Source organism: Ictidomys tridecemlineatus, chromosome 12, assembly GCF_052094955.1.
Source record: "Ictidomys tridecemlineatus isolate mIctTri1 chromosome 12, mIctTri1.hap1, whole genome shotgun sequence".
Lineage (NCBI taxonomy): Eukaryota > Metazoa > Chordata > Mammalia > Rodentia > Sciuridae > Ictidomys > Ictidomys tridecemlineatus.
This window is the reverse complement of record NC_135488.1, coordinates 68,740,208-68,754,531: the sequence shown is the minus strand read 5'-3', so window position 1 is coordinate 68,754,531 and position 14,324 is coordinate 68,740,208. Positions and strand designations below refer to the sequence as shown.

At 37.1% G+C, this 14,324-nt stretch overlaps 2 protein-coding genes across 6 annotated transcripts in view; one reads left to right on the top strand and one right to left on the bottom strand.

Annotated features, from left to right (window-relative positions):
• The window catches only part of Cep68 (centrosomal protein 68), a 28,975-nt gene extending 24,907 nt beyond the window's left edge, over window positions 1–4,068 (top strand). For all 4 annotated transcript variants that reach the window (XM_005322071.5, XM_021724308.3, XM_078029109.1 and 1 more), the window contains exons 6-7: window positions 221–394; window positions 1,273–4,068. In XM_005322071.5, the coding sequence (XP_005322128.1) occupies window positions 221–390 (170 nt within the window). In that variant the 3' untranslated portion in view covers window positions 391–394; window positions 1,273–4,068. The remainder of the gene's footprint in view (window positions 1–220; window positions 395–1,272) is intronic.
• An 847-nt stretch (window positions 4,069–4,915) lies between these two features.
• Rab1a (RAB1A, member RAS oncogene family) overlaps window positions 4,916–14,324 on the bottom strand; it is a 31,473-nt gene continuing 22,064 nt past the window's right edge. For both annotated transcript variants that reach the window (XM_040271366.2, XM_005322072.5), the window contains 3 exons: window positions 8,171–8,266; window positions 5,993–6,124; window positions 4,916–5,735 (listed from right to left, as the gene is read on the bottom strand). In XM_040271366.2, the coding sequence (XP_040127300.1) occupies window positions 5,538–5,735; window positions 5,993–6,124; window positions 8,171–8,266 (426 nt within the window). In that variant the 3' untranslated portion in view covers window positions 4,916–5,537. The remainder of the gene's footprint in view (window positions 5,736–5,992; window positions 6,125–8,170; window positions 8,267–14,324) is intronic.

Genomic DNA, 14,324 nt, shown 5'->3' with positions numbered 1-14,324 from the left:
GGAAGTACGCAGAGGTAGAGTGCCCCTCAGTTAATTATCCAATACTGCAACAACAAAACAACACAACAAACATTAACAGACCCTCATTAAAAATTTACAGTTCCACAGAAGTCCTGGGAACATCACTGTTTTAAAAAATAAAATGAGTGGGCATTCTGAAACTACTGCTACAGCCCTACTTCAAGCAGAATGCTGTATCTTTGTATAACTTCATTGTTAGTTTTAAAGGATGTCCTTGGGAGGATCGAGAAGCAGTCTGGTGAGCTGGAGAGCCATGCAGATCGCCTTTATGACTCTATCTTGGCCTCTGTGGACATGCTGGCTGGCTGCACCCTTATCCCTGACAGTAAGCCAGTGACGGCAAAGGAGCGCCCATGTGAAGGGGTTTAACCCGGTAAGTAGAGGAGCCCAAGAAGAAAGTCTGCCCTGCAGCCCCGATGCTGATTAGGGATTAGAGCTGCTGAAATAGTACTGGAGGAAGGCTGCCTGTGGTGCTGAAATAGGGGTCACTAACACAGCCTGGAAGGAGGGTGTGAGTTTTCCTGTAGCAACGAAAGCCCATTTTGGTGTCTTCCTTACCTGGTTTCACTCCTGCTGCCTGCTGAGAACAAAAGTGCTCTGTGCACCCATTTTTATTGCATTACCTTCCCCAGTCCTAGCCCCCAGCAGCAAAATTGTCCATACCTACTTTGTTTCTACACATGAATGCCTCTCCTTTATGGGGCTATGGTCAGGTTGCCTCTGTCCTCAGGTTCTTCTTATCAGCTTATTTGATGCTCCTTCTTTAAGCATGGCTGACAGCACTAAGTGCCCATGGAAACCTAAAGTTACTGCTATTTCTCCCAATGTCCCAACCCCCTTGCCACAAAGGGTTTCTGCAAATTTCCCACACTGCTCCTTCCAAAAAGGGCTGGGGGACAGAATAAAATACATCTTGGAGACTTACATAGTACAACTTTCTTTTTATCCCTTGAAAACTCAAATAGGGAAAGAGGAAAGGAGGTAAAACAAAAGAGGGGCTAACTGGTACCAACCTTGGGTTTGCACTGCCCAGAACATCGTAATTTTGCAACTTTTTTTCTGAAATTTCCTCTCCTACAAAATGATTTTCTAGATGTGAATTTACTGTAGCTATATCAAGAGCAGGGAGTCCCTGCATTTTTACATCAAAGCAATTTTAGTAATTATCTTAGTTCTGAAATGGATACATGTGATTGCTGTTATTTCTTCCTGCAACATTATGCCTGTAACAAATGCTGCTTTCTCTTTCAGGCATCTTCTCAGGAAAAGATGAAATTGTCAGCCAAAAGTTGACTCTTGGGAAGGAAACTGTCAAGAAGTACTTGCAAGAGCCATTTAACAGTTAAGTCAAGGGAAAAATGTTAATGTATTTTTAGCTTTAAATGCCTTTCTCTTCTCTGAAGTAAGGGCTATTAAATTGCTGGTTTTATTTACAAAGAATCCTTCCAAACTATATTCTTTTTGGTGCTTTTCCACAGAAAGCATGTGGCTTTGCAACTTTTGTTAAAATAAGATTTACAGTTACAGGCCTTGCCTCCCCTATGTCCAGTTTTAAAAAAGAAAAAAAAAAAAGAGCTCCTAAACTCTTCTTCCTGCTAAGATTATTCACAGAAGGCTGCTTTGAGAAAGAAGGTTCCAAATACTTAGTATGACACAAAAAGGGATCAAGTGAGGCTTAGTAAGTTCCTTTTTGAAAATTTTAGCCCTCAGTCTACAGAAGAAAAGGGGTAAATGAATAGAACTTCTACAGATTACTTTGGGCAATTGTGACATCTTTTGCCATCTTCAGGGCTTGGGTCTCCACCTTCCTGGCCTAGTATCTTAAAAGAAAATGTGTCTGGGAATTAGAGAACTGCCATTGTGCTTCAGCATGGCTAAGGAGCTAAGGATCAAACTTAGGGTATCTCTGGGAGGAGGATCCTGTCCCTCCACTCCTACTCCCTTGGAAGACTAGTGCAAGGTCAGGGAAGTGAATGGATAGGATCACACCGCCTGTTTCACTATAGAAACTAAAACTGTCAATAAAGGAAAAAAGGGAATTCTTTGTTGCTTGGGAGTTGGCCTGTTAAGTACCTTGTCAGAAAAGGGAAAAATATGCATGGATATAAATATATTTGAAGCATTATCTGTAGCTTTTTGAAGCAAAGCAGTATTTTGCTAGTGACCACAGAATCTTTAAAAAAAAAAAAGACACTTAAAAAGTTTCTGACATTGAAAGAATATCAAAGAAACAACATTAATAGGATCCTATTCAATGTGACTTTTCTGCCTCTACATTTCTCAGACTTTACAGTCACTGGAAAATAGCTGTAAGTTCTAATAATGAAAAGTGAACCAGTCAAAATTAACTAATTATTCAGGGCTGGGGTTGTGGCTTAGTGGTAGAGCACTTACCTTGCACCTGTGAAGCACTGGGTTCAATCCTCAGCACCACATAAAATTAAACAAAGGTACTGTGTCCATCTACAACTAAAGAACTATTTTTAAAAACACTAACTATTCAATAATAGCTTCACAAAAAATGAGTTCTTAAAAAGAATGCCCAGTGGTATGCCCAGTGGACTCTATTACATTTGTTAATGTACTATAAAGTGGAACATGCCTTTCACTGAGTATGTTGCTATTAATGAATTAAACCCACTCACTTAAATCAGTCTGTATTAGCATTAAAAAGTTGGGATAACCTTATAAAAACAAACTGGCCAGTGTATCAATTGAATTCATATTGTGGCATTCATCAGCTTCAGCTGACAGGATATCCCAAAATAACAGAATCTGAAAATTCCTACTTACCAAGAAAATGGTGCCTTAGTTTTAAGTGATAGATTTGTTCATCCTCTTTGAAATAAGTTGTGAAATAAGGTGCTAACTTTCTGAACCTGGCTCTAGCCACTGAGAAATATCAATATAACTGTTAATTTTACCTTCAGTTTGAGACCTCCCTTTACAACTCAAAAACAAATTGTTTCAACCTAGGAAGATGCTGGCCAAGTGAGATTCAAGTAGCCATCCCTTAATGATAAATGGAATTTGAATCCACAGTGGAGTTGCAAAACTAAAGGGTGGATTGGGTTTTTGTTGTGCATCCAGGGTGAAGTGCTAATAAATGAGAGACTGTTACAATACAGGGCTGTTCTAAAACTTAAACATGAGCATAAAGGGTTTATGTGAGATACAGTGGAAAGATAATGTACATGCTGAAGAAGATTTCTTCCTATTCAGCAGACAGCGAGTTAACTGCTCAGACCATAATCACTATTACTCTGTAATGACTTCCCAGAGTGTGCCACAGCTCGGAACACTCTTCATTACCTAAGCTAATTTATGGCAGCCAGTTATATTTAAAACATAGCAAGTGATAATTCCCTGTATTTGTGAACAGGCCCATAGTAACCTTGAAATGTTTGTACTTGAAATAGGGATAGAAATGGAAATTTGTTTTTCTCAAAACCATAATTATTGGTATATACATAAAAGCAAGGAGTGCAGCATGCTGAAATATGTTGTAGTCCCAATTTTTGACTGCCATGGGGGGAAGAACACTACAGTTCTCCCAAACTAAGTCTGTAGATATGCTTACATATTAAAGTAAATCATGTAATGTTTTTCTGCTAACTCACCAAGAATAAGCTGACCATTTAAACATCTTTTGCTGTATGAAACTAAAGTGCATGGCATCACATTGTCTAGTATCAGTTTTGTATCATTTAGCTATTTTAGAAAATATTTTCTGAACTTTATATTGTATTGATAAGGCAAAAGAAACTTTTTTTTTTTTTTAAGCATTAAAAACAAGATATTCACCCAAATAACTATTGGTGACTTCAGGAATTTGTCAGTTGCCTTATGTAAGGATGAATAGATCCAACAAGCACGTCTATAATACAAAGTAAACTATGATTTTATTGTGAAATTCTCATAGATGGAAAATTAAATTGAATATTTATTCTGTCCATTTCATTTTTACAATAATCTTACCACTTATTTTTGTACCATGTATTTCAATTGCCTGTTTAGTGAAAAATAAAAATTAAGAAAAACCTATAATTTTTGGCTTGTTTTTTAACTTAAGTTTTCTCATTAAAGACCCCACAATAAAATGTGTTGCCAACAGCCACATCCCAAGCCCATATGTGAAGAATGTTTTGGCTGTTGCTTCAATCTAAAGAAACAGTCCTTGACTTCTGTCACCTTAAAATGGTAGTGTCAGCAAAAGACTTGTTTTCCACAATAAAAGTAAAAACAAACCCTAGAATCTTGAAGGTCCTATTTAACAAAATTTTCACACATGCAAAATTTCACTGAAATAAATATATTTTTCTCATTTATAATTCCCACCCAGCATTTATGTTTTCAGTTAATTTTTAGGGATATAATTTCTAAAATTAGGGCACTCAAGTTTCCTGCTTTCTCCTTTAATGCTTAAACTCTCCAACATGAGTTATACAATTGTGAAGGACAAAATAGTTGACATCTGACTCAGAGCATGGAAGAAACTTCAGCACACATTATCTGATCATTTGCCAATTACGAAGGGTGTGCCGCTCTTCACTGCTACCACAGATGAATTAACAAACTCTTGATCAGTGGAGCCATTTCAAATCATTTTAGAGAAACATCAGAGATGGTGGGGCTAGACAGCATACATTCTAAACTTGTTTTTCATACAATTTGAGCTTCTTGAACCACTAAAATTGATTAAATCCCTACACAGCACAGAAGCTGCCCTAGGTCATTTATCAGGTCTATAATCTAGAAAGCAAATAACTGAATGCTGCGCTACAGGTAGGTCTACAGTGCCCTGGTTGCACACACAAATGTCTGTTTTCAGTATAATGCAAGGCTCTATTTCCCTTTAACCATAAGAATTAAAACAATACTTATCACCATACAGTTTGATATTACTTCCAATAAGTACAATATTTATTAAACATATCTTCAGTTGTTTTGTTACATAGTGTGCAACAAATTACAATATTCTGCAGCCACAAATTATATGCAGAGTATGAAGAAACTATTAATCAGATAGTGTAATCTTTCCATTTATAACTCTACAAGGAAGAACTAGCAAATCAGATCTTACATAGAACATCTCACTAAACTTTATGCATGGAAAGTGACAGACACTGGTTGTGCTGTTTGATACAAAATGGCTGAACTTCATCTTCAGAAGACTAAACCCGACATCTAAACATGCCAATATAAACATCAAAACAAAATGTATTCTAACCAACCACGGGAAACAGTCTGGTATCAGGAAAGCAACAAGGATTACACACATTATTTTATAAACCAGCACACAAAGGTTTAAAACAGTTCTGAAAATGAAGTTAGCTGTCTTGAGTCAAGGGAATAAAAAAAAAGTCAGTATTGACCATTTACAATCTCTGACCTTTGTGGAGACGGTAAGAATCTGTTGTAGTGCAGCTACATACAGTACAATTCAGGCAATTTTGTTTTTTCACTTGGGTTCAGATTGCAAATTCATTGCTGTGAGAAAAGGACGGAGGCAAATTTTAGCAGCAACCTCCACCTGACTGCTTGACTGGAGTGCTCTGAATTTTAACATTGGACTTCTCTGCGCCACCAGCTGTTGCTCCAGGGCCCATTCGCTTTTTAATCTCAGCTGCCATCGTCATGAAAGACTGTTCTACATTCGTTGCGTTCTTAGCACTGGTTTCCAAAAATGGGATTCCAAGGGAATCAGCAAATTCCTAAGAGAAATAAGACACAATGAACACTGAAAAACCTTTTTCACTTAGTCCATTTCTGCCATATAAAATGGGAGTGAGGAAAGTCTAAAATTTCATTGGATCCAAAGACACTACATGTACAATTGTTGTCAGTATCCTAGTACACATTTTTAAGTATTAAGGTGGTTGGTTGTATGGCCATCATGTGACTTCATATCCATTCATAATTAAAATTCAACAACTTCAAATTCAATTTGAAAATCAAACTTTAAACATACCTTTGCTGTTGTGTAGTCTACTACTTTCTTTGTGGTCAGATCACATTTGTTCCCTACCAACAACTTGTTGACATTTTCACTAGCGTAACGATCTATTTCCTGCAGCCACTGTTTAACATTATTGAAGGACTCCTAAAAAGACAGATATTTTTAAGAATGATCATACATACAATTCTGGACAGGCTTAAATATAAAAATATTAATAGAGGAAAATACAGCTCTACATTTAAACTAGCAAACCCAAATTGTTTTTGAGATGTGTAAATCGAATGTACCATAAAGCATAGTTTTTGAAATTCAATAAAGTTTTGATTTATGAATAAGTGTTAAGTATTACTCCCAGATGCATCAAAAGATGCTATTTGGGCCAGTGCAGTGGCGCACACCTATAATCCCAACAGCTTGGGAGGCTGAGACAAGAAGATCGCAAGTTCAAAGCCAGCCTCAACTGTTGAGAGGCTATGCAACTCAGACTCTGTCTCTAAATAAAATACAAGAGGGCCTTGAGTTCAATACCCAAATAAAAAGGGCTGGGTATGAAGCTCAGTGGTGTGGTACCCCTGAGTTCAATTCCCAGTACCCAAAAACAAACGTTATTTGGGCTGGAACTGTAGTTCAGTGATAGAGGGCTTGCCTAACATATGAGGTCCTGGGTTTGATCTCCAGCAAAAAAATATACATTTTTTTTTTAAACATCTCAGTAATTTGAAGAGACTTTCAAACTTAGCACTCTTCCCCAGCTTTTCTGGAGATAGGATCTTGCTATGTTGCTCAGGCTGTCCCCAAATTATTGACCTCCCACCTTAACCCCTCCTAGTATCTGGGACTGCAGGTGGGTGCTGTGCCACATAACATTTTTTCTCTATGCTTCTAATGGCACTGAATCTGAATCTAAGTGTAAGATATCTCCTTAATTCACAGCTGAGATGAGATTTTAAGATCTAGCATTTGCGGGCTGGGGATGTGGCTCAAGCGGTAGTGCGCTCGCCTGGCATGCGTGCGGCCCAGGTTCGATCCTCAGCACCACATACCAACAAAGATGTTGTGTCCACTGAGAACTAAAAATATTAAAAATTCTAAAAAAAAAAAAAAAAAAAAAAAGATTTAGCATTTGCTATAAGAAAAATGAATTGCAGGGCTGGGAATGTTAACTAGCTCAGTAGTGGCATGCTTGCCTAGCACGCACAAGGGCCTGCCACAAATAAAAACCCAATTTTATTGGGTTTTTATTCTTTCTCATAGGGGAAAAAAAAGTGATCCTGAAATCTGCTAAGTTTCTGATCAAAAGAAAACTTAATGGCCCGTGGACCACATTCTCCCCACATCTTCCTGACTTCTTTCAGACATTCACTCCACTAAAATCCTCCTATAGCATATTCCATTCAAATTCTGAACCATAACCAACACATCTCACTTTTGGCAATTCTGATAGGAAGAGTCTAATCATCAGGTATATTCTTGTTTCTTTGTTTTTTAAATATTCTTTTAGCTGTAGACAGACCTTTATTTTATTTTATTTATTTTTATGTGGTGCTGAGGATCAAACCAGTGCCTCACATGTGCGAGGCAAGCACTTGCCACTGAGTCCCAACCCCAGCCTCAGGTATTCTTGTTAATATATAAAATGAAGATTGTAATACAAGAAACCATACAAGCCGTAATTCCCTACAATTCTCACCTTAGATCATTTATTTAGTTGTTAATGACTACCAGAGTCTCTTGAAAGCAAACGTAAAAATAATTACTAAATTGTCTCTTTACTAAAGGGAAATAAATATCTAAATGATTCATTGGGGGAGAGAGGGCAGTACTAGGAATCAAACCAGGACCTTAAGCATGCTAGACAAGAGCTCTACCACTGAGCTACATCCCAGTCCATGATTCACAGTTTTATCTGAAGAGAGTTGTGGCCTTTTTAAGTATCAGGGATTGAACCCAGAAGTACTTAGCCACTGAGCCACATCTCCAGCCTTTTATTTTTTGAGACAGGACTCACAAAGTTGCTTAGGCCCTCACTAAAGTGCTGGGATTAACAAGCATAGCACTGTGCCAAAGTGAGAAAAATCTTCTGCCATAAAAATAATACTGATGTCTTATATTAAAATAAAAGAATCTGACATTAGTCAAATAGTAACTTCAGGCTTTGTTACTATAACACCATCTTCTCTTGGAACTTACCTGATCTGTCACATCATACACAACTATGATGCCATGGGCTCCTCTGTAATAACTGGAGGTGATTGTTCGAAATCTTTCTTGGCCTGCTGTGTCCCACTATTGCAAAACAATCAAGAAACCAAACAGTTCCATTAAAACAGAGTTGGGGAAGGTTCAGAAGGGAAAACAATCTAGTTGTACAGATTATCAGGATGTGATATGGAAACAACAGTCCTTAATATTCACATTAAACTGCACTGCCTAATACATGGAAGTCCAGAAAAGAAAGTAATGCCTGCAATTTATCCCATGGTAATGATATCAAAATTATAAGCTCTTCGTGAGCACAAACCATGTTATGCTATTCATATTCTGTATAGCGCTTAACACTATGCTAGGCACACAGGTTGACTTGGTTAGGAAAGGGGCCCAAAGCCCCATGAACAGAAATACACCCTCATGAGGCAGAGTTAATGGCTAGCATGTTTTATCATCATAGAAAGAAAGAAAAGGATCTACTTCAGGTAACTACTCATCAAAATAGCATTTTAACCACTGCAGCCAGGTACTATCTTAATCCTAGAAAAAGTAATATATCAAAGACACTTACATTATAACATTAATACTGTGAATTTAAAAAAAAACTATTTTGAAAAATACCAAGAAAACTCAATTTTTAAATTTACAAAGCCTTGGTTTTTATGCAAGCTCAGGGAAAGAAGCACAAAACTGTGTAAACTATACCCTGGTTCTAATCAGCCCCCATTACTGTCTCTCTATAAACATCAACATCCATGACCAAGGGGTTGCTGTTTCTCCTTCTAGAGATAGCCTACATTCTCCTTTGAATGTGTTGGTGCTTTCCAAAATAAAAATGTGTGCACGTCTAGAAAAAAAGGAGAGGGAAAAAAAGGACCTGTTTATAACAGGATGCTGGGCATTTTGTTTGCTCCTAAACAATGGCCTCCTCTTTAAAAAGTGAATAATTAACCAGGCACCATGGCCCATGCCTGTAATCCCAGCAGTTTAGGATACTAAGGCAGGAGAATCACAAGTTCAAAGTCAGCCTCAGCAATTTTAGTGAATCCCTATCTCAAAATAAAAAATAAAGGCTAGCAATGTAGCTCAGTGGTATAGTGCCCATGGGTTCAATTGACAGTACCCAAGAGTATATAATTAGAATAGTTACTCTACCATAAGTTACTGATAGGGCTGGGGAAGTAGCTCTGTATTCTAACATGCCACAAAACCCCAGGGTTTCATCTTGAGCACATAAAAAGACCCCTGTAATTCTGGTAAAATTTGAAGACCAGCTGGATATTAACACATAAGTGTTAACTTTGTTAAATGTGATTTTAAAAAATAGTAATAAAGTAAAAGTTGCATTCTGGAGCAAAGAAAAAAAATCACAATGTCTATAAATTTGGGGGGCAGGGCGTGGTACTGGGTATAGAGCCCAGGGGCACCTACCTAAGCTATATCCCAAGAGTTTTGTTTTGTTTTTTTTTTTTTTTAAATACCAGGGATTGAACTCAGGGGCACTCAACCATTGAGCCACATCCCCATCCCTAGAGAAAGGGTCTCACTGAGTTGCTTAGTGCCTCACTTTTGCTGAGGCTGGCTTTGAACGTGCAATCCTCCTGTCTCAGCCTCCCAAGCCATTGGGATTACAGGCATGTGCCACCATGCCCGGTTACCCCAAGCCATTTTTATGATTTTTTTTTTTTTTTAATTTGAAAATAGGGTCTCACTAAGTTGCTGAGACCAGTCCTTTTTTTTTTTTTTTTTTTTTTTTGAGAGAGAGAAAGAGAGAGAGAGAACTTTTTAATATTTATTTTTTAGTTTTCGGCAGACACAACATCTTTGTTTGTATGTGGTGCTGAGGATCAAACCTGGGCCGCACGCATGCCAGGCAAGTGCACTACCATGTGAGCCACATCCCCAGCCTCTCTGAGACCAGTCTTGTACCTGAAATTTTCCTGCCTCCTCCTCCCAAGTCGCTGGGATCACAGGCATATAAGGTGGTGACCACATCTGGCTTGTAATTTATTTTAATATACTCAATCCTCAGAAGAAAAAAAAATGCATATAATGAAGCAAATAATCGAAAAGATTAACAGTCATTATCTAAAACCAAAAACAGGAGGCTTCATTTCTTTTTCTGTCCAAATTACTAAGTCTGAGAGCTCAGAAGACTAATTTGAGCTATTGTTATCAGTAAGGAGCCTCAAAGTTTTTAAGAATAACACTGGAGAAGCATGACCTCTGAAGTCAAGCCAACCTGACTACAAAAAATCAAATCCAATTTCATGGTTCCTGTTAACACCAAAGAATCATTTACCAGTTTCTTCAGCTGTAAATCAAAGATGCCACTCATCTCATGTAACTGCTGAAGTTTAACTGTTTTTAAAATGCATGGCAAGGTGCCTGACTATAGAAGCTATTCAGTAAAATATTAATATTTCTTTCCCTTCCATGCCCAAAGATTCCTTTCACAAGACAATATAAGAAAGTTTTCTGACTAAAAGTTACCAAGGAATCATAGCTAACTAAAATAAGAAATGGCATCTAAAGAGTACCATTTCTGATGCTACCCTGAAGATCTTCCTGACTCAGTACACCAACAGCACTAATAGTACCCTCTCATTATCACAGGGTAACTGTTTTTTCTCTTCAACTGAAACATGATCTTATGGCTGTTTTTCTCTGTAACTTCAACTATCCAATGCCTGGTATAAATGTAGGCGTTTCCATGTTATGTTCCATGAATGAATGAACAATTACAGAAAGAGGCCTTTCTATGACTAAACTTTTTTTTTATTTTGAGTCAGGGAGTCAAAAAAGTTGTTTACAGCCTCACCTAATTACTGAGACTGACCTTGAACTTGTTATCTTCCTGCCTTAGGAGTCTCTGGGATTACAGGTGTGTACTACCCATGCCCAGCTTGGAAAAAAAAAAAAAAAATCACTAATTTCACTAAATACCCAGATGTCACAATTGAATAAGAAAAGCTGAAATGAAAACATAATTAAAATATAAGTCAACAGAATCAAGAGTGTGAAAGACCTAGAAGAATACCTGGAAAGATAAATGAAGCCAAGCAAGATGAAATGTAACAGAGTTAAAAGTAAAATTCTGCATGCAGATTTTAAAAGCATTAGTCACAAGAAATATAAGATAAAACCTTTTTCTTTTTTGGTACTGGGGACTGAACTTAAGGGTACTCAACCACTAAGCGACATCCCTAACTCTATTTTGTATTATATTTAGAGATACGGTCCCACTGAGCTGCTTAGCACCTCACTGTTGCTGAAGCTGGCTTTGAACTTGAAATCTCCTGCCTCAGCCTCCCCAGCTTCTGGGACTACAGACATGTGCCACCACACCCAGCTCTTTTTTTTTTTTTTCTAACTAAAAACAAGCAAACCAAAATTTTAAGATATGCATTACTAGGGTAATATGGCTATTGGACAGCAAAAGTAAACTAACTTTCTTTTTATCTCCTCCAGAGGATTAATGATGAGGAGGGACATGAGCCCCTAAAGGCCAGAAAGAAAACTTTGTAATCCTGAGTTACAGGTTTTAAAAACATATGCTCCAACAAGGAATGGCTGACCAGCTTTAGAGACAGAAAGGTTGTGTGATAAACTCAATCTACATGGCAGCCTGCACCAGCAGACAGGAATCAGTCTGATTCAGTAGCTTCAAAAGACAGAGAAGTAAGTAAGATAAAGGAAACTGGCTTTAGCTCAATAGAATTAAAAATTAGGTTATAAATAGGAGTAGATGCTTTGAAAAATGATGAATTTCCCAAAAATTTAAACACAAAACAAAAAAATATAGTACCAGATATGGGAAGGAAATTCCTAATGAAAATGAAAGGCAGAATGAGTGACCTGTAAGATCCTTTCCAGGCTTGGGATATATAGCTCAGTTGGTATAGTGCTTGCCTCGTATGCACAAGACCCTGGTTCAATCCCCAGCACCACAAAAAAGAAAAAAAAATCCTTTCCAGCCATTGTCACCTAAACAAAATGTGAATGTTTCACAAACATACACTCAAATCTTATGATATCCTCACACTCATAATAATCCTTAGCTTACAGGCTTAAGCAGGTCTTTTTGCAGTATTCTCTACAATAGCACATATAAAGCTCATACTCTAGCTAAAATGTGAAAAATCAATATGGAAGGTAACCTGTTCATTGGTTCAAAACATTTCAAAAGCTGTTTCTGATAACTGTATCCTTAGAGTATCAGTATCAGCATCTGGGACTACAGACATGTGCCACTTTGTATTCACTTGTACCAAAATCAATAGATCTTTTCCCATGTACCTTCCTTTCCTCAATACAAAAATAATAAAAATAAATAAAATAATAAAAAACCTATCAAACATCCATTTATCTGAACATGCATCAGTAACATCTAAATAGTACATAAAAGTTCAAAACAGGCATTCACATCTCTCATATGCACCTACAGAGCTACTATATTTGATTCTCACAGCTATCTTATAAATTGATAAAAAAAAAAGGCTGATGATACCTAATTTTTTTTTTTTATTTTAGAGGTACTGCATATTGAACTTAGGGCTGCTCTACTAATGAGCTACATTCCCAGCCTCCACCTCCCGGCTTTTTAAGACAGGGTCTCATTAAGTTACTAAAGTCTTGAATCTTGAACTTGTGATCCTTCTCTCTCAGGAGTCATCTCTGGGATTAAAAGTATGTGCCACAGTGCCCAACTCAGACTCATTTTAGAGAGGAAACAGAATTATCAAGGGAAATAAGTTAAACCCACAACTAACATAACTACCAGAACCAAGACAATAAATATAAACTCTTATTCAAAATTCAAGACTGCTTCCAGTTCACTGTGGCATCAGCTCCAAGAAAAGAAGTTACTGGTTTTCTAGTTTATCTCATACTAACAGTCAACTCTAAAAGATACTGGCATTTATTTTTTTAAGTTCACATATATGACCACAATGGTAGCACCAAGATCCATATTAAAAAAATGCAAGTAAACTTACAACTGCCTGCATTTAATTGGAGGCTGGGTATTGATATGGGGGTTAGGATAACCTGGGAACACAACATACTGAAGACAGAGATATAGGTCACTTGGTTCTGCCAGTAACTTTAGGCAATCATTAAATCTCTCAGCATCCATTTTCTTAGAATAAAATGACCATGTTAATTTCATAGTCATTTTAGTCTCAGTTTCCTTCCAACCAAATTTTATGTTTCTATAAAATTGGTGCATACTATCTTAAAAAGTACAACAGAACTAAATAAATACTTTTTTTAATAATTTTATTTATTTATTTATATATCTTTATTTTATTTTTATGTGGTGGTGAGGATTGAACTCAGTGCCTCCCGCTTGCCAGGCGAGCACGCTACTACTTGAGCCATATCCCCAGCCCCTAAATAAATACTTCTTTTCAACAAAACTACCTATGAAGTGCCTCTCCTAGGTTTCTTTTAATGTTCCACAGCACTCTTACAAAGTCATACAGAAAATGCTCAGTAACACTTTCACCATAGACAAAGTAAACTTAGCTCTCCATCAATGAAAAGAAAGTGAGACTAAGACAAAGTTTGACTTAAAATGTGAAATTCTCTGCCTTATAAAAGTCCTAATCCTTGGAAATTATTTTTAGTCTAAACAATTATTCTACCATCCTATCACAGGTGCATGATTCTTAAGATATTTTGAATCCAATTTTGTCAGTATTGAGAGGCCCCGAGTTCAGTCCCCAGCACAAAGGTCTGAACAAACAAGGAGGGAGGAAGAAAGGATAAGAAGGGAGAGAAGGGCTGGAGTTGTGGCTCAAGCGGTAGCTAGCTCGTCTGGCATGCGTGCGACCCGGGTTCGATCCTCAGCACCACATACCAACAAAGATGTTGTGTCCGCCGAGAACTAAAAAATAAATATTAAAAAAAATTCCTCTCTGTCTCTCTCTCTCCTCTCTCACTCTCTCTTTAAAAAAAAAAAAAGAAGGGAGAGAAAAATGTCAATGAGAAAACTAATCCTAGGAAATTATAAGTATAAACAATTATTGTACCACACTTATCATAAATGCATGACTTAAAATACTTTTCTGTTCAATTTTGTTAGCATATTAAATATACATGTATAAAATAGTACATTCTAAATTTACCAAAA